This window comes from Mobula hypostoma, chromosome 23 (assembly GCF_963921235.1).
Source record: "Mobula hypostoma chromosome 23, sMobHyp1.1, whole genome shotgun sequence".
NCBI lineage: Eukaryota > Metazoa > Chordata > Chondrichthyes > Myliobatiformes > Myliobatidae > Mobula > Mobula hypostoma.
In genome coordinates, this window is record NC_086119.1 from 31,188,605 (window position 1) to 31,209,673 (window position 21,069).

The 21,069-nt window shown below is 43.2% G+C and overlaps 1 protein-coding gene across 7 annotated transcripts in view; it reads right to left on the bottom strand.

Moving 5' to 3' along the window:
- LOC134336855 (acrosin-like) overlaps nt 1-21,069 on the bottom strand; it is an 87,186-nt gene that overhangs the window by 36,346 nt on the left and 29,771 nt on the right. For 5 of the 7 annotated variants that reach the window (XM_063031434.1, XM_063031435.1, XM_063031437.1 and 2 more), the window contains 2 exons: nt 18,516-18,658; nt 15,975-16,400 (listed from right to left, as the gene is read on the bottom strand). In XM_063031434.1, coding sequence (XP_062887504.1) covers nt 16,026-16,400; nt 18,516-18,658 — 518 coding nt within the window. In that variant the 3' untranslated portion in view covers nt 15,975-16,025. Of the gene's footprint in view, nt 1-15,974; nt 16,401-18,515; nt 18,659-21,069 lie in introns of those variants that run through there. The other 2 variants (XM_063031441.1, XM_063031440.1) reach the window with 1 other exon arrangement.

The following is a 21,069-nucleotide window of genomic DNA, read 5'->3' on the forward strand; positions in this document are numbered from 1 at the left end:
GAGTGCATGCAAGGCCACACACACTGCATTGTTGTAACAATCACCCTTACCCCTTAAAGGTACACAGCCCTTCCCAGTGATTCATGTGACAAAGGCATAACTAGACTCATAGCCTCCTCTACTTTAAGCAGGATCTCCCAGTGGCCACACATTTTAATTCCACATCCCATTCCCATTCTGACATGTCTATCCACGGCCTCCTCTACTGTAAAGATGAAGCCACACTCAGGTTGGAGGAACAACACCTTATATTCTGTCTGGGTAGCCTCCAACCTGATGGCATGAACATCGACTTCTCTAACTTCCGCTAAGGCCCCACCTCCCCTTCATACCCCATCTGTTACTTATTTTTAAGCACACATTCTTTTTCTCACTCTCCTTTTTCTCCCTCTGTCCCTCTGAATATACCTCTTGCCCATCCTCTGGGTCCCCCCCCCCCACCCTTGTCTTTCTTCCCGGACCTCCTGTCCCATGATCCTCTCGTATCACCTTTTGCCTATCACCTGTCCAGCTCTTGGCTCTATCCCTCCCCCTCCTGTCTTCTCCTATCATTTTGGATCTCCCCCTCTCCCTCCAACTTTCAAATCCCTTACTCACTCTTCCTTCAGTTAGTCCTGACGAAGGGTCTTGGCCTGAAACGTCGACTGCACCTCTTCCTACAGATGCTGCTTGGCCTGCTGCGTTCACCAGCAACTTTGATGTGTGTTACTAGACTCATAGAGTTAGACAGCATGAAAATAGATCCTTGGGCCTCTCATCCATGCCAAGTTGTCAACCAGAACCATTTGCCTGTGCATGGCCCATATCCATCTAAACTTTCCAGTGCAGGCACCTATCAAACTGTCTTTTCAGTGCTATTGGCAGCTTTTGATACAGTTGTTATCGGGCTTTGTGCAGATCCCATTTTAGTGCATGATTTTTGTTGTAAACCATTAAATTATGCTTTTAATATAATTTCAGCCAATTGCAGGACATCCAATTGGGAGTTTGCACTGCAAAGTAATATTTAGCACACCAAAGAAGAGTGAAATTCAGTTTCTAGTCAGTGCACCTTACATGAAAGAGCTGTTCCACTCTCATTCTTGTAAAAACTTGCATTTCAAATGCAATTACCCAATTTCATTACAAAGCATTATTGAATCAGCTTTTACCTCCTCCTCTGGCTGTATTTCAGAATCCAACCACTGCATTCAGCCCCTTTTGCCTTCAATACAATAATGGGTGTATGTATATTCAGAGCCATTTTCCTGTACTGTACTGAACTCCATCCCATGTCCACTTTTGGCAAAGATCCCTTTTGATAAAAGAGGACATTAATGACTTGCGCCGTAAATATTGAAATTTAATTGTAGGCAATGAAGCACTTTATCGACTCTTCTTTCAACTTAAATCCTCCTAGTTTGGGAAACTTCTTAAACATAGTACAATGAAATTAAAACTGAAATAAATATTTAATTCTATGGAAGGCAGCTGTACAATATTAAACAGAGAAAGGACTTTGATAGGCAATGAAAGTGAGCCGTTTGTTCTCTCTCACACTGCTGAATGTCTGTGAAGAACAGCGTTCAATCACTGTTTACACAGTCAGAAATTTCTTTCTCCCTCAGGGTAAGGGTGATCCCATCATACATTCATTTTCAGGAAAATAAACTTCTTGAGAACATATTGTGATGTTAACATTTCAAGTTGTGATCTGAAGTAAGCACACTGTATGGAATTGTGACCAGTAATCCAGGTTTAAAAACTCAGTGATCCAAATATTTCTATAGTGTTCTTACTCCAAAATGGCAACTTGTCCACAGTGCTAATGCTTCTTTTGTATGTACTGGGAGACATCTATGCATTGACTTTGCAACATTTACAAAGTGTACTTTGAAATTTCTATTATTAAATCTTGTTGAATTTCTGAGTTTAATTGTAAAGCTTTCAGGCCATTTTCGCCCAATTAATCACCATTAGTTCAGTACCCCATTAATGATAAACTCACTTTGCTGCCTTTCCATTAGGAGCACAATGACTGTGCAAATTGAGGGTAGTTATTGCAAGCCCGGGGTGATTCACTGAACCTTTTCCTCTCAGCTTTATAAATCACATAAATGCACTGCAGCGTGAATTAATCTGCATGCATTCAAGGATAGTCAAGTCACCTTCCCTGGTGAAATTTACATGGGACTCATAAGCATGCACAAAGGCATTTTTAAAAAGTATCATTATACATTACAAACCACTTCCTTTTCCAGAAAGTGTGTGTATTCTTTCTGCCACCCGTCCCACACCCCTCCTGTGGCACTCCACCCTTGCCATTCCCAACACCCTTCGCTCCCGCCAGATTTATTAATTCACTCTCCACTCCATGTTAACAAATATAAAGAACTGTGTAAAAGTCCTAGGCACCCTAACTATATGTGCGTAAGACTTTTACTACTGTATATTATAACTTACACATACTTTGATAATAAATTTAGATCACAAGACATTAAAGCAGAATTAGGCCATCAAGTCTGCTTACCATTCCATCGTGGCTGATTTATTATCCCTCTTAACCCCATTCTCTTAGCTTCTCCCTGTAACCTTTGACGCCCTGACAAATCAAGAACCCATCAACCTCTGCTTTAACTATACTCAATGACTTGGCCTCCCTGGCCACCTGAAGCAATAGGTTCCACAGACTCACTATCCTCTGGCTAAGGAAGTTCCTCCTCATCTCTGTTCCAAATGGATGTCCTTCCACTTCGAGGCTCTACTTTCTGGTCCTCGACTCACCCACTGTAAGATACATCCTCCACGTGCGCACTTTATCCAGACCTTTCAATATTCGATAAGCTTTCATGGTACCCCCGCTCCCCTCCCATTCTTCTGAACACCAGAGAGTACAGACGCAACGGCATCAAATGCTCCTAACGTGTTGGAAACCACTGTTTTTTTAAATAATACTTTTATAAGATTTGTACTTTTTAACAAAGTCATGTATTTTTCACAGTATGTGATGGCTCATCCCCACTCACTGACAGAAAGCAGTATAGCAGCTAAACTAATGGTTTATCAGCTTTCTCGGTTTTCATTGGCTAAGTATTACCATGGGCTGACTGGTGGTGTAGTGGCATCAGCACTGGACTTCAAGGCAGATGGTCCCAAGTTCAAACCCAGCCAGATCCCAACCTGGGCAGCAGCAGTATCTGCGCGGAAGAAAGGGTTGGCAATCTACTACTGTATCTTGCCATGAAAAACCTATGGACCCAATGATCCAAGAGGTGATGAAGAGCTGGACTCAACTTAACAACAGCAAGTATTATCACATTGCTCATGTGATGCAATTATTTTAATTAGAAACATAGAAAACCTACAACACAATACAGGCCCTTCAGCCCACAAAGCTGTGCAGAACATGTCCTTACCTTAGAAATTACCTAGGGTTACCCATAGCCCTCTATTTTTCTAAGCTCCATGCATCTTTCCAGGAGTCTCTTAAAAGACCCTATCGTATCCGCCTTCACCACCGTTGCCGGCAGCCCATTCCATGGACTCACTACTCCGCGTAAAAAATTTACCCCTGACATCTCCTTTGTACCTACTTCCCAGCACCTTAAAACTGTACCCTCTTATGCTAGCCATTTCAGCCCTGGGAAAAAGCCTCTGACTATCCACACAATCAATGCCTCTCATCATCTTATACACCTCTACCAGATCACCTCTCATCCTCCGCTGCTCCAAGGAGAAAAGGCCAAGTTCACTCAACCTATTCTCATAAGGCAATCTTTTGCTAAAGTAAATCTTTTGCTATTTTTTAAAGAAAAGGCATGCCAAGAGTAATACTATAGTTGAGGGGTCCCCAATATTTGTTATGTCATGGATCTTTACCGAGAGGTCCGTGGACCCCGGGCTGGGAAACTCCACTGTAGTTTCTTATGTAACGACCGGGTTAATTAAACTTGGAGTCATGGTAATGAAGGCAGGATAAATATTTACATTGGGTTCGCGGAACAGAAATGATAACAAAATAGATGTCACGTTGATGTCTATGCAAAGATAATATAAATAATGGCGAGTAGTAAAGCTGCACCACTCTGAACATAACTAGGTAACCAGTTACAACCCTCTGTACTATAGAGCTGCAATATTACCTCTCAGCTCTTAAACTTAATCCCATGATTGATGAAGGCCAATGCACCGTATGCCTTCTTAACCACAGAGTCAACCTACGCAGCAGCTTTGAGTATCCTATGGACTTGTACCCCAAGATCCCGCTGATCCTCCACACTGCCATTAATATTATATTCTTCCATCATATTTGACCGACCAAAATGAACCACGTCACACTTATCTGGGTTGAACTCCACTTCTCAGCCCAGTTTTGCATCCTATCAATGTCCCGCTGTAACCTCTGAAAGCCCTCCACACTATCCACAACACCTCAACCTTTGTGTCATCAGCAAATTTACTAACCCATCCCTCCACTTCCTCATCCAGGTCATTTATAAAAATCACGAAGAACAGGGGTCCCAGAACAGATCCCTGAGGCACACCACTGGTCACCAACCTCCATGCAGAATATGACCCGTCTACGACCACTCTTTTCCTTCTGTGGGCAAGCCAGTTCTGGACCCACAAAGCCATGTCCTCTTGGATCCCATGCCTCCTTACTTACTCAATAAGCCTTACATGGGGTACTTTATCAAATGCCTTGCTGAAATCCATATACACTACATCTACTGCTCTTCCTTCATCAATATGTTTAGTCACATCCTCAAAAGATTCAATCAGGCTCATAAGGCACGACCTGCCTTTGCCAAAGCTATGCTGACTATTCCTAATCATATTATACCTCTCCAAATGTTCATAAATCCTTCCTCTCAGGATCGTCTCCATCAACTTACCAACCACTGAAGTAAGACTCAAGGCCAGTGATGTTGTGGGGATGGAACTGGACTCTCTGACGGTGGTGTCTGAAAAGAGGATGCTGTCCAAGTTGCATGCCATCTTGGACAATGTCTCCCATCCACTACATAATGTACTGGTTGGGCACAGGAGTACATTCAGCCAGAGGCTCATTCCACTGAGATGCAAAACAGCGTCATAGGAAGTCATTCCTGCCTGTGGCCATCAAACTTTACAACTCCTCTCTTGGAGGGTCAGACACCCTGAGCCAATAGGCTGGTCCTGGACTTATTTCCTGGCATAATTTACATATTATTATTTAACTATTTATGGTTTTATTACTATTTAATTATTTATGGTGCAACTGTAACGAAAACCAATTTCCCCCTGGATCAATAAAGTATGACTATGACTATGACTATAATTCTCTGGGCTATCTCTACTCCCTTTCTAGAATAAGGGAACAACATTCACAACCCTCCAATCCTCCAGAACCTCTCCCGTCCCCATTAATGATGCAAAGGTCATCGCCAGAGGCTCAACAATCTCCTCCTCGCCTCCCACAGTAGCCTGGGGTACATCTTGTCCGGTCCCGGTGACTTATCCAACTTGATGCTTTCCAAAAGCTCCAGCACATCCTTTTTCTTAATATCTACATGCTCAAGCTTTTCAGTCCACTGTAAATTATCCCGACAATCACCAAGATCCTTCTCCTTAGTGAATACTGAAGCAAAGTATTCATTAAGTACCGCTGCTATCTCCTTCAGTCCCATACACACTTTTCCACTGTCACACTTGATTGGTCTTATTCTCTCATGTCTTATCCTCTTGCTCTTCACATACTTGTGGAATGACTTGGGGCTTTCCTTAATCCTGTCCGCCAAGGCCTTCTCATGGCTTCTTCTAGCTCTCCTAATTTCACTCTTAAACTCCTTCCTGCTAGCCTTATAATCTTCTAGATCTCTATCATTACCCAGTTTTTTGAACCTTTCGTAAGCACTTCTTTTCTTCTTGACTAGATTTACAAAAGCCTTTTTACACCACGGTTCCTGTATCCTACCATCCTTTCCCTGTCTCATTGGAATGTACCTATGCAGAACCCCATGCAAATATCCCCTGAACATTTGCCACATTTCTTCCGTACATTTCCCTGAGAACACCTGTTTCCAATTTATGCTTCCAAGTTCCTGCCTGATAGCCTACTTCCCCTTACTCCAATTAAATGCTTTGCCAACTTGTCTGTTCCTATCCCTCTCCAATGCTATGATAAAGGAGGTAGAATTGTGATCACTACCTCAAAAATGCTCTCCCACTGAGAGATCTGACTCCTGACCAGGTTAATTTCCCAATACCAGATCAAGTACAGCCTCTCCTCTTGTAGGCTTATCTACATATTGTGTCAAGAAACCTTCCTGAACACACCTAACAAACTCTACCCCATCTAAACCCCTCACTCTAGGGAGATGCCAATCAATGTTTGGGAACTTAAGATCTCCCACCACAACAACCCTGTTATTATTACTCCTTTCCAGAATCTGTCTCCCTGTCTGCTCCTCGATGTCCCTGTTACTATTGGGTGGCCTATAAAAAACACCCAGTAGAGTTATTGACCCCTTCCAGTTTCTAACTTCCATCCACAGGTACTCCGTAGGCAATATCTCCATAACTTCCTCCTTTTCTGCAGCCGTGACACTATCTCTGATCAACAGTGCCATGCCCCCACCTCTTTTGTCTCCCTCCCTGTCCTTTCTGAAACATCTAAAACCCGGCACTTGAAGTAACCATTCCTGCCCTTGAGCCATCCAAGTCTCTGTAATGGCCACAACATCATAGCTTCAAGTACTGATCCACGCTTTAAGCTTATCCGCTTTGTTCACAACACTCCTCGCATTAAAATAGACACATCTCAAACTATTGGTCTGAGCGCGTCCTTTCCCTATCACCTGCCAATCCTCCCCCTCGCACTGTCTCCAAGCTTTCTCTATTTGTGAGCCAACTGCTTCTTCCTCTGCCTCTTCAGTTCGGTTCCCAACCCCCAGTAATTCTAGTTTAAACTCTCTCCAATAGCCTTTGCAAACCTCCCCGCCAGGATATTGGCCCCCTTGGAATTCAAGTGCAATCCGTCCTTTATGTACAGGTCATACCTGCCCCAAAAGAGGTCCCAATGATCCAAAAATCTGAATCCCTGCCCCCTGCTCCAGTCCCTCAGCCACACATTTATCCTCCACCTCATTCTATTCCTATACTCACTGTCACATGGCACAACCCTGAGATTACTACCTTTGTGGTCCTGCTTCTCAACTTCCTTCCTAACTCCCTGTAGCCTGTCTTCAGGACCTCCTCCCTTTTCCTGACTATGTTGTTGTGACCAACATGTATCATGACCTCTGGCTGTTCTCCTTCCCACTTCAGGATATCATGGACGCGATCAGAAACATCCCGGACGCTGGCACCTGGGAGGCAAACTACCATCCATGTTTCTTTCCTATGTAGCCTATTAACTAGTTTATTCCTATCTAAGGAAGTTCTTATATTATTTGTAAATGTGATGGACTTTTCAAAAGTACCATCTTTATTCTTTTGTCTTTGCTTAATATTTACCTCTTAGCATCGTTTCTCAGCTCTTGATGTAGCTTTCTTAGTATTTGTATGTTTGGTTGTACTTTAAAATAAACTGAAACCTTAGAATTAAGACTGCTCATTATTCCTGACTCCCGGAAGAACCCTCAGGATCAGAAAATAAACTGCAATCCAACATATGTTAACCCTTTCATTCCCAGAATCGTACATGTGAACCTCCGCTGGACCCTCTCTAATGCCAGCTCATCTCTCCTGAGATAAGGGGCCCAAAACGGCACACAATACTCTGAGCGTGGTCTGACCAATGCCTTACAAGTCCTCTGCATTATATTCTTGCTCTCATATTCTGGACTTCTGGAAAAACATGTTTTTATTACGCCTTTATTTCTTCTATCAAAATGCATGACCATACACTTCCCTACACTGTGTTCCATCGGTGGAGTGTTTCAAATGCGTTATCCACCTAGCCGGGAGGGTAGCAGTTCTTAATGGTGATATTGCTGAGTCACTCTTGTTCGGAGACGTCCAAAAGCTGTTCCAGCGCATTTAAGACAATGTTGGATCTTGTCATTAAGGTCGACATTGGAGGAGAGGTAACTTCCAAGATATGGAAAGTGGTCCACGTTTTCCAGGGTTGTTTCGCCAAGCTGAATTGATGGTTCTGTCCAATTTGTCTCAATTGGTGATGGTTGATAGAAACCTGGACAACATACCAACGACATCTGAAGGCACTTGAAAAGTTCCATCAATGCTGTCTTCGAAACATCTTAAATATCAGCTGGGAAGATAGAAGAGCCAACGTCAGCGTGCTAAATGAAGCAAAAACAACAAGCATTGAAGCCTATGTCATCAAGAACCAACTAAGATGGAGTGGTCATGTTGTTCGGATGAAAGATGAACGTCTGCCAAAACAAATCCAAAACTCCCAGCCTAAAGAAGGCAAACGTAAAAGAGGCGGACAACAGAAGAGACTCAAAGATGTCTTAAAAGCCAACATGAAGAAATGTAACATCGAGATCAACAATTGGGAAACCAATGCCAAGGACAGGAAACTCTGGCAAGCCATCATCTGAGAAGGAACAGCAACTTTCGAAGCCAACAGGTGTGCATAATTCGATTTAGATTTAGATTATGAGGACACTCGGTCCTCATTTATTGTCATTTAGAAATGCATGCATTAAAAAATGATACAACGTTCCTCCAGAATGATATCACAAGAAAAACACAGGACAAACCAAGACTAAAACTTACAAAATCACATAATTATAACTTAATTATATATGTTATATATAATATAATATATATATATAATATATAGTTATATATATAACTATATGTTGAAACATATAGTTACAACAGTGTAAAGCAATACCATAATTTGATAAAGAGCAGACCATGGGCACGGTAAAAAAAAGTCTCAAAATCTCGATAGCCTCATCATCTCACGCAGACGGTAGAAGGGAGAAACTCTCCCTGCCATGAACCTCCAAGTGCTGCAAACTTGCCAATGCAGCACCATTGGAAGCACCCGACCACACCGGACTCTGAGTCCATCCGAAAACTTCAAGCCTCCGACCAGCCCCTCTGACACAGTCTCTCCGAGCACCATCCTCTGCTGAGTGCTTCGACCCTGCCCCGGCCGCCGAGCAACAAGCAAAGCCGAGGACTCGAGGCCTTCCCCTCCGGAGATTCTGGATCACATAGTAGCAGCAGCAGTGAAGCAGGGATTTCAGAAGTTTCACCAGATGTTCCTCCGTGCTCTCACGTCCGTCTCCATCAAATCAGGATTGTGCATGGCACCCTACTTGACAAATAACAGACATCACCACCGGAGTGGCCGCTGCGAGCTGCGTCGCGTCACCATTTTCTCCTCCCTCCATTTGTGAATTAGAAGAAAAGAGAAGAAAATGGAAAGAGAGGCAGCAACAACCAAAGCCCGATCTGCCATCTGGAACTACCTGTCCTGAATGCGGAAGAACTTTCAAAGCCAAGATTGGACTCAAAAGCCACTTGAGAGCCCATAAGTAAATCAACAGAACGAAGACCATCATCCTCGACCTCGAGGGATAGTCACAATGACGATTGTTGAGTCCACAGTAGTCAATGCGGGAACAGAGACTTCCCATCTTTCTTTTTGACGAAGAAGAATGCTGTACTGGCTGGGGACTGGGATGGTCGAAAGAAGCCATGACTATGCTGTAGTGCTTCGGTGATGTGATCATTCATCGCTCGGCTCTCAGGAGGAGAGAGGGAGACAGATGGCCTCAGGGAGGGGTGGTGCCCGGGAGAAGGTCAACCGCACGGTCGTGTGGTCTTTGAGGCAGTAGGGGGTCTGGCTTTTCCTTTTACTGAAGACGATGGCTGAGTCGTGATATTCCTGTGGGAGCTTGGTGTGGTTGAGGGTTGCCGCTGCCTCCACGGATTTACAGGGTGAAGTCAACTGAGGGTGCCGGCAGGTGGGTGCCCAACTCAGCAGCTCACTGGCTGACCAGCAAAGTGAGGGCCAGGAATTCAGAACCGGGGTAACCCAGGATGAGAGGCCTACCGGGTGAGTGGATAAGAAGGAATTGGATGGACTCATGGAGCTCTCCGATGGTCATGTGCACAGACTGTGTGCGTGCTCTGAGCATCCCAGAACCCAAGGGGATGTCCATCAATGGCAGTGATGTAGAAAGGGTGAGAGATTGGCTCAGTAGAGAGTCCAAACTGCACACACGCACAAGAGTCCAGTCTAGAAAGTTGTCTGCCAGAATTCTCCAGAGCCTCCTGTGCACACAGAGCCATCGGGGTGTGGAGGAGGACAGAGAGAGAGAGAGATTTGGGCTGTGGTGCTGGAATGAGGGGCCAGGGAGAGTTACCAAATAGAAGGTGCTTTGCCTTTGTCTGGTAGCACCATTTCCTGGATGCAGTGGGCATTTGATGTGTTGGTGACCAGCTGCTCCACAGTGAGCCTACAAGTCGTTTCTCCAACGACATTGATGCTCTTGGAGGGGGTTGGATTTTAAGGGATCTGTCCCTTGCTCCCTAACCGCATGGAACCTGAAGGGATTGAAGTCGAGGATCCTGTCGTACAAAATGGTTCTGGGGACAGAACTGACATTCTGGCCGATGATGAGGACGTTTCTTCCATGAGGCAGTTGTCAATATGGAGGGCCAGGTGATGAGGCTTTCGAGGTCAGTGGGCATCTCCGAGGTAGACAGCTCATCTTTCAAGAGTCCTGCTTTTCAGCCGCATTCAGCCACGAGGGTCCTGAAAGCCAGCGGCAGAGTTTGAGACTTGATGCAGGTGAAGATCTGCTGCCTCCCTTCCGCTTCCTGGAGGGTCGAAAACCATAAGACCCTAAGACATAGGAGCAGAATTAGGCTTTTTGGCCCATCGAGTCTGCTCCGCTACTCAATCATGACTGATCCTTTTTTTCTCCTCCTCAACTCCATTTTCCGGCCTTCTCCCTGTAGCCTTTGATGCCATGTCCAATCAAGAACCTATCAATCTCTGCCTTAAATACACCCAACGACCTGGCCTCCACACCTCGGTGGTAAAATCCCCATACTTGTTGCAAAGGCTGGTTTTATTGTCCCAGTTTGTAGTGACCCAGGTCAGAGCTCACCCAGTCAAGAGAGATGAGAAAGGCAATCTTGGCTTGGTCCGTAGAATACAGGGGGAGCCGGAACTCGAGGTCTAAGGCACACTGAGACAGGAAGTTGCAGCATTGTGTTGGGGATCTGTTGAAGCATTCGGGCACTGGAATCCGGGGCTCAGAGGGAGGAGGCTGACTGGCACAGGGTTGCCATATCAAGACAGAGAGTTGGTTGGAATTGGAAGCCAATGGTTTCCTTCTGCCTCTGGATTGTGTGCTCGTGTTGACAGATGCCTTCTTTCAGGTGAACATACTCTGCTGGGTTGACCCATCCTGTCAGGAAATTCCAAGGAACTTGACTCAAAAGCAGAGCAGTGTGGACGATTTTGCGGTGAGCAGCAACTTTGATAATAGATAGCAAAATAACAAGCCACAAGAGGCCATAAAACAACAGGTAACAAGATAACTGAAGGCAACTGGTTGAGGCCAGCTGGTTCGCTGTGTGAACGATGGACTGTCTGTATCTTGTTTTACGGCAGTTGGAAACGATGGACTGTGGATGAGAGCTGGGGTTAAATAGGCTGCAGGTGATGAGTTAGAAATGAGTGGCAGATGACTCCTATTAGCAGAGTGGAGAATGGGAAATGCTTGCTCTTGCAGGCCTGATACTTAGTAGTTTAATTGGCATATATTAAAGCACAATGTGGTAAATGACATAAAGATTACTGGAACCTTTTATCCCCAGACTGTGTCTGATGTTAAAGGATCTCATATCAAATCGGGGCCAACCAGATAGATTCACACCATATTTATTTTCCTGTAGTTAAATATGAGAATCAATGTTTCAACCTACTTAATCACTGTTCATGTACATTAGCACAGCGTATTTAAAAAGAACTGAAATCTGGAAACAGTTTTGGCTTTTAATGTCATATAAGCTTTAAAAAGCTTTATGTTTTGGCAATTTAAAGATGCAACACTGCACTCAAAGATTCATTTAAAATGTTCCATAATTATAATAAAATGTTTAGAAACATTATTCTACTGTAAATTGAATCACTTTCAAACATATAGAATGGCAAGAAAGTTCTGCAATTTGGGCTGCAGCCAATATTGTAGAATTATAATGAAAAAAAAAACTTGCAGATGCTAGAAACCTGAATAAATTAAGCAGAAAACATTGGAAAAACTCAGCAAGTCAGGAATCCTCTGTAGAAAAAGAAGTGGATAATGTTTTGGGTCCAGCCCACTTCATCCAGCGTTACCTGTTTTTATTGTGGATGATGATTAATGATTCCAAAATCTTTCAGGACTTTCAGCATACCTTCCTAGTGCACATAGGTCGCCCATGACTTCATATTCTTCAGTCTACCAATCTTACATCTGACTTATTTTCAGACTATCTCTGCCTCCCTAGTCCAAGTCTGCAGAAATTCTAACAGTGCCCTTGTGGCTTAGGATACAATTTATCACCTTCAACTTGGTATCACCTAGACAGTATTTGACTAAATCCCCACAAACAAAATGCCATAATGTGGTCAGCTGCAACATTCATGGACTCAGGGACTTGGACTACTTTTTCTTCTGTGTGACTGTCTCCTACTGCTATCGTATATGTGCTACATGTGCCTTGTCCTGTGTTTGACTGTTGGCCCTGCATTTTGCACCGTGGCCCCAGAGTAACGCTACTTCATTTGGCTGTATATAGTTTGGTTGAATGATAATTAAGCACGAGCTTGAACTTGATTTCGATCTACCAAAATAAAATAAGACCATAAGATATAGGAGCAGAAGTAGGCCACTCGGCCCATCGAGTCTGCTCCACCATTCATTCGTGAGCTGATCCAATTCTTCCGGTCATCCCCACTCCCTTGCCTTCTCCCCATACCCATTGATGCCCTGGCTAATTGTACAGGGCCCTGGTGAGACCACACCTGGAGTATTGTGTACAGTTTTGGTCTCCAAATTTGAGGAAGGACATTCTAGCTATTGAGGGAGTGCAGCGTAGGTTCACAAGGTTAATTCTCGGGATGGGGGACTGTCATATGTTGCAAGATTGGAGCGAATGGGGTTGTAGACACTGGAATTTAGAAGGATGAGAGGGGATATGATTGAAACATATAAGATTATTAAGGGATTGGACACGCTAGAGGCAGGAAACATGTTCCCGATGTTGGGGGAGTCCAGAACCAGAGGCCACAGTTTAAGAATAAGGGGTAGCCAATTTAGACCAGAGTTGAGGAAAAACTTTTTCACACAGAGGGTTGTGGTTCTGTGGAATACTCTGCCTCAGAAGGCAGTAGAGGCCAATTCTCTGGATTCTTTCAAGAAAGAGTTAGATAGAGCTCTTAAAGATAGTGGAGTGAAGGGATATGGGGAGAAGGCAGGAAAAGGGGATTGTGGATAATCAGCCATGATCACCGTGAATGGTGGTGCTGGCTCGAAGGGCTGAATGGCCTACTCTTGCTCCTATTGTCTATTGTCTATGATCAAATGAAACAAGAAGAAAAATATTTAATATGAACCCTAAATTTATCCCATCTCAATAATCATAGGGATTTGATTGTTGCTCATCTTTTGATATGGTTTCCCAATTGTATCTTTTCCTTCCTCGGAGAATGATCTCTAAGTGGTGCCTGCATGATGAGAATTGGCAATACGTCGGCATGCAGACCAGAAAAGCTAATCCTTGTGTTCATTGTGACCATATCCTTACTGCCCCAGATTGACTGCAAAAGACTGTAAAGATGAGAAAGGGCAAAAGAAGTGTGCTGGTGCTTCTAATATAGAAACATAGAAACCCTACAGCACAATACAGGCCCTTTGGCCCACAATGCTGTGCCGAACATGTACTTACCTTGGAAATGACCTAGGCTTACCCATAGCCCTCAATTTTTCTAAGCTCCATCTACCTGTCCAGGAGTCTCTTAAAAAGTCCTGTCATATCCGCCTCCACCACTGCCTCCGGCAGTCCATTCCACGCACTCACCACTCTCTGGGTAAAAAACTTACCTCTGACATTTCCTCTGTACCTACTTCCAAGCACCTTAAAACTGTGCCCTCTCGTGCTAGCCATCTCAGCCCTGGGCAAAAGCCTCTGACTATCCACACGATCCATATATAACGTCTTGCCTAAGGAAGGCTACAAGCATCTGTAAGGACAATACACACCCATGCAATCATCTGTTTGAACTTCTTCCATCTGGCAGATGTTTTAAGATTTTCTATGTCCGCACTTCTAGACTGAAAAATAGCTTTTTCCCCAGAGCTATAATTGCTCTGAACCAATCGATCAAGCATCATCCATAAATTTGTAATATTGCTACTTTAATACTGGTTTTATGGCTGTGGTGCATCTGAGTTGCACTTTTGTACTGCCGGACATTGCTTGTACCGGCTGGTTACTTGATTTTATTTATTGTTTATTTATTTTATTTGTTGTTTTATAGCATTGAGTAGGAGAGTTGCAAACTCATTTTCGCTGTATTGGTGCATGACAAATTGTACTATGCAATAACAATAAAAGATACTTCATTTCATTTCATATGATCTGACTAGTTGAGCCACTCATTTTTCAAAGAAGACCTGGTGCGATAAGTAAGCGCGTTAAAATATTGCTATGGTGAATGGTAGTCCTTTGCTTTAATAGCAAGGGGCATGGAGTAACCATTCACATTCACAGTTTAGGACTACGTTTCTAAAACTTCAGTCAAGCCTGAGCTCTGCCTCATTCCCCATGACATTTTCATTCCGCTCAGCACGAGAATTTCCAGCTAATCTTCACACGCTTACGCTCATCTGTTCCCGTAGGAATAACAAGGTAGCCGTAATTAGCGAAGCTTAAACACAAGTGATCCTGCAGATACTGGAAATCCTGAGTTAGACACACGAAATGCTGGAGGAACTCAGCAGGGCAGATTGGGTCCTGAAGGGTCTCATCTCAAAAGGTCGACTCTTTATTCCTTTCTGTAGGCGCTGCCTCAGTGTCGGAATGGTTGTTGTGATGTGCCTAGTGTGGTAGTGTAGCGGGTAGTGTTTGTCACTATCACTTTCAGCTTCCACCGCTGGCCATCAGTCTTGCGAAAAGGAGATCTGAATGTGTAAGTCTCTCCCTGCCTGTACGTAGATACACTAGTGAAGTTTAAGAGACTACTAGACAGGTATATGGAGGAATCTAAGGTGGGGGCTTATATGGGAGGCAGGGTTTGAGGGTCGGCACAACATTGTGGGCCGAAGGGCCTGTACTGTGCTGTACTATTCTATGTAGCCTCTCCAAGAGCAAGCTTCATGTAGTGCCTCCTCGCTGGCGACACAGGGAAACCGAATTCTTTTCGGACTCAGGCTGAACTACAGAGGACAGGGAGGAGGTTTGGCCCCTGCACACGCAGCACACAGGCCCACTGGTGTGCAGTACGCCCTGGTGCTTGTGTGCCAGATCTCCAGCCATGGGCAAATAGCCCCACTGCCCTGTGGGCAGCCTCGGGAGAGACGAAGGCTGCGGGAGTAAACCCAGACAGCAAATCCAGAGTGGAGCCCCTAAGGCAGCTGGACGTCATTGAACATCCTTCCAGCAGCTCCTGCAGCCAAGCTGGTGCCATACGTATTGCTTCATAAGCTTTCCTTTGGACTACACTGGTGAGGCTGAGAGGGGGATCTTGACGACTGGGCATCTCAGGATCTCCATACCTTCCACCCAGGCTTGTGATGATGATGAACATCATCCATTGTCCTTTGAGACAGACGGATGTCAACCACCAGATGCTGCCTGACCTGTTGAGTGCCTCCATCATTTAGTGTTCTCATACTTAAGGAAGAATGCCTTCTCTTTCACGGGCTTAACACTTTGCTCAATTAAGATGCAACTGAGGGGTGGAAATGTGAGGAAGGACAGAGAATTGAACGTACCTCAATAAAGGACACAACAGCAATCTTACTCAGGGTATTTATGTTTCTGTCTGAAAATTATTTTCATAACTTTTTTTAACTTCAGAATTAACAACTAATAAAAAAACAACATAAAGCAATAAGCAGATTTAAAAGTAGAATTGTTTGTCCAGGTGAATTTCTGTGCATCATTGAAATGGGTGACTGTGTATCACCTTCTTCGACAGGTTCTTCTGAGGTGGTGGGCATTATTGGATTTTCTTCTGTCACAACAGCTTCTCCAGAAACACCGTTATGCTCTTCTTCATCTTGGGAAATTAATATTCCAGTGCTCTGCTCAATCCATTCACCAAAGGTGCTTGTGCTGGTATAAACCCCAGGTTTAAAACGCTGTGCACATCCTTGTCCCCAGCTAACTACTCCAACCACAAAAAACTGATTTGTATCTTTAGACTGACATGATAGGGGTCCACCGCTGTCGCCCTAGGAAACACAAAGTTAGACTGGTGTCTGTAGGTGCGGTCTGTTTGCAGACAGGTTTTGTGGACACCATTAAGTTCCAAAAAAGAGGAAGTCTGTGTATTTTGACATCACTTTTTTTTTCTATCTTAAATTGTCAATAACAATGTAAGGACAAATAATAATTGAACTCAGATAAGAAAACTCTATTGATAACTACATGTGAACCATAAACAAATATGTTATTATACTTCTATTTCAAGGCATTGTGAGATTTGCCCTTGTCTTGGCCAGTGCACATTTTGATGCTGAGTTGATTAACACAACCTCAGGTCTGACCACAGAACATCAATCCTTATGTTAGGTGGTGGTATTAGTATTGGTTATGGTATTTTAGGTCTCTGGGACATATTCAAATTTGTAACTTCTTCGAATCTTAGACCTTAGGTCAACTATGTTGACTTGAACGGATGGAACAACATACTCCATCTCACCTGGGAGAGAGAAACTCAATGAGTATGAAACCATCTCCACGTCACCGTGCCCTATCGCAGCTACTTCTGCTTTGCTGGCTGAAGCAGCACTCTTGCCTTAGAGTCACGATGTTCCGAGTTCAATTCCCACCCCGGACACCCGAGCATAAAATATCTAGGCTGATACCTGGGTGCACTTGTGGGGGGGATGCTGCACTGCTGTTGGTCCCACCAGTTAGGGAGATGTCCCTCTCCGCTCCGCAGGATCTCAGAGCAGTAATTTGAAGAAGGGTCCTCCTCCCTGAAGTCTTGCTCAATATTCGTCCCGCATTGGACAATACTAAATCTATTATCGGAGTCAGCCCTGTCCCCATCCCACACCCCCTACCATTCTGTGCCCCACCTGGCACGAATACTTTTTCTACTGTAAACTCAACAAACAATTTGTCCAAATAAAAGGTCAAATAATGAATCCCAAACTGCGTTTGGAATCTAGGGCATGTTTGTGCAATTGACTTGCGCGGCCTTGTGGACTGCATGTTTACTCAAAGATACAACACTTTGCAATGCGGCAGCTGCCACCTGCTGAAATGAGTAGCTTTTGACTCTGATGCTTGTCATTCACAGTTCTAGCACACGCACCGCATGCGTGATACAATGTGGGCAAAGTGCACAAGCTGAGAGCAGCTTCAGTGTTACTGATGTGCTGTGCTGTTTGGTATTCACTTACACTTAAAAAAATCCCACTCTGAGTCTGGCCAAAAATATCATGTGTGGCAGTTCCATTCATGCACAATTTGTTCACGTTATTGTACCTAAGCACAACTTATAAACCCTTTTCTACTCATGCATCATCCCTGGGATGCATTATGCACATTAATTTATTCATGTTGTTAAATAGTTTGCAGATTCTAAGTGCGAATGTAAGTGATACTATATTTGGTCTCTCTTCTTCAGCCAATTGGAGAATGAGGTTAATTCAAAAATACATACACTCAATGGCCACTTTGTTAGTTATACCTGTACACTTGCTCTTTAATGCAACTATCTAATCAGCTAATCAGTTGGCAGCAACTCAGTGCATAAAAGCATGCAGACATGGCCAAGAGGTTCAGTTGTTGTTCAGACCAAGCATCAGAATAGGGAAGAGATGTGATCTAAGCAACTTTGACTGTGGAATGATTGTTGGTGCCACATGGGGTGGTTTAAGTATCTCCTGGGATTTTCATGCATAGTGGTCTCTAGAGCAAGTGTTCCCAACCTGGGGTCCACAGACCCCTCGCTTAATGGTATTGGTCCATGGCATAAAAAACATTGGGAACCCCTGCTCTAGGGTTTAGAGAGATTGGTGCGATAAACAAAAAATACCCAGTGAGCGGCAGTCCTGTGGTCAAAAATGCCTTGTTAATGAGAGAGGTCAAAGGAGAATAGCCAAGGTGAATATCCAGACATTACAATGTTACAACAATGTTGTGCCAAAGAGCATCTCTGAAAGCATAACACATCAAACCTTGAAGTGGATGGGCTACAGCAGCAGAAGACCAGACCGGGTTCCATTCCTTTACCTAATAAAGTGGTCACTGAGTGTAGGGTAGATTTATCAATGGAGTTCTCAACATATGATAAAAGAGGTATTCCTTGCTTATGGAAGAAGAATATACTTTACCTGACAGGCATCAATACCTCCACCTGCAAAACCAGCACAGATCACTCTGTCGTCTACATATTTGCCGTACCAGTTGCTCTGTTGACATGTTGACAAAGGAATCAATTCAACTTGAGCCTCCTGAAGAGTACCTGCTTCCCTACCTAAACGAAAATAAAGAGAAGTTCAGCTGGATTGCATAGCTAGGCCAGCAACAACTTCATAATCATCAGTGCAATCTAAACAAAATGAAAAATCCTCCTGTGGTATATGAGAAGTTAACAATATTTCCAATATTTAATGTGGGTTCCCTCTGCGTGTTCTAGTTTCCACCAATGTTCTGTTGGAGCATGAATAAATGCTGGGTTAGTTGACCATGCAAATTTCCCCTTATGTAGGTGGGATTGGAATATATGGGTGTTCGTGTCAGAATGAGTATAGGCAGTCGCTGAGGTTTGATAGGCTGAAAAGCCTTCTATGTCATATATAAAAATGGAACTGACATCTCTAATATCTAAAATAAGGTTTCAAACAAAACTGATATTGTGGGTGTTGTATTTTTTTTTATTCTTTCTGACCTTTGGCAAACTTTGCATCAGTGTCCTCAACCTTGCATAACATCCTGGCTGTGATCCATATGTGTGACTGTGGTGGTTGACGGCAGACTCTGAAAAATGAATGCATTTGATGTGCATAATTTTTCTGGGCAGAGACAAGAGAGTGTGTTTGCATTTTTGTTTTGCCCAAAGTAGAGTACGTGAGCCGTAGATGGAAGATTACTCAAACAGTTTTTCCAGCATGTTCCACCATTCAATGAGATTGTGGTCGATCTTGTTTCTTGGCCATCTTCCAGTCACCACATTCTTCGATACTCCTGGTTTCCGAGATCTTTTAGATTCAATCACAGGATACATTGAGGAAGATAGAGGTTGTTCAAAGAACAACAACTCCTCCAGTAATGACAAACCTTGAATCACCCTGATGTTGTCCTCCTCATGACAGAGGTGACAGCAAAAGGAAGTCTTCTGGAGAAACATCTTGATAAGTTTTAGTTGTATATGGATCATACATTCGGAATGACAGCCACTGAGTATTGAGATGGAGTTTGTCTTGATGTCAAATAAGCATTTTGTGAATGGATGTTGGTTATCAAGCGCCTGCTGTCTGAAGTGTGCTGGTCACTTGGACCAGTCATCATCTCCCATTATTCTCCAGCCTATGCTCCAGAGATTGTGAGTATGGTGGAGTTTCATTTCTCACATCTATCACCCCATCTAATGCAGTAAGATATGACCTCTCTGTGGCTGACATGTCTTTTGTCTTTGATACTAGATTTCCCCTCATCAAATAACTAAAACCCGGTTCCAGCCATCCTTTTGTTCTTCAGATGGTTATAGCCCATGGAACAAGGAGAAAGTTTTCCAAATTAGTCACTTTACATTAATATGCAAGATTCAAGATTGTATAATGTCATTTCCTGCACACAAGTGTAAAGGAGAACAAAATCATTGTTATGCCAGATCAGATATAGCACAAAAAACACAAAAGATAAAGAACACAATAATTATTTAAAAACTATAAATATAAATACATACTATACTTAGATACATAGATTAATTGTATGTCTATAAGAGATGCTAGACAGGGAATGTCTGTACATACAGCAGTTTGCAAAAGTCTGGGGCACATGTATGTAGCTAGGTGCCTAAAACTTTTGCACAGTACTGTACATTGGTTAAAAAAGAAAGGTACTTGGCAAACAGAAATAAGAGTACTCAGCTTTGTATTAGCTCAGAAGTGTTACTTGGTAACTGGAAAGACACAATATCCAGTACTGTGCAAAAGTCTTAGACACCCAAACTATATGCATGACTGAGATTATTGCACAGTACTCTAAAGTAACAAAGTAATAGTGGTTGGGGGTGTGGAGGGGTGGGTTAGTGGGTGGAGGTGTTGATCAGCCTTACTGCTTGGGGGAAGCATGACCCTAAGCAAAAATGATTGAAATAATTTTCTAGGAGATACAATTTCCACTCATATTTTGAAAAAGATTTTATTTCCATTAAAGTTTTGTAATCTGGTGAATACTTGTAATATACAAAGAAATAATTTCAGAAGAAAAAATGGTGCATTTGCTTATCAGGTGGCTGAATCCTTGGAAAACTTCTTCCTCTTTCCTAAAGTAGCTTGAACTCATTGTTAATGGCAACTAAGTAGATCTTTGCTTACAGGATTCCTTGCTTTTCATCAGCATTTATTCAAGATTATTTGCCCTTTCCTACAATAAACATTCCCCTTGTATTTTGTTGTAAACTTTTTACTTTCTGCAATGTATTCATTATGTGTTTCCCATCCTTCAGCTGGTAACGTGGTGCCAAAAAACTGCATTCTAATTTCTTAAATTATTTAAAAAGAAAAGTTCTGCTTCAATACATAACAAATAACATTCAATGAACTTATTTTTCCTTCACCACCAGAAGTTAGTCAATATTTATTGGCCAATGTGAGGTGCCTAGTCTTGTTCACTGAACCAAAGAGCTTGGGTATTCTGCCTTGCTTTTGATAAGTTAATGGA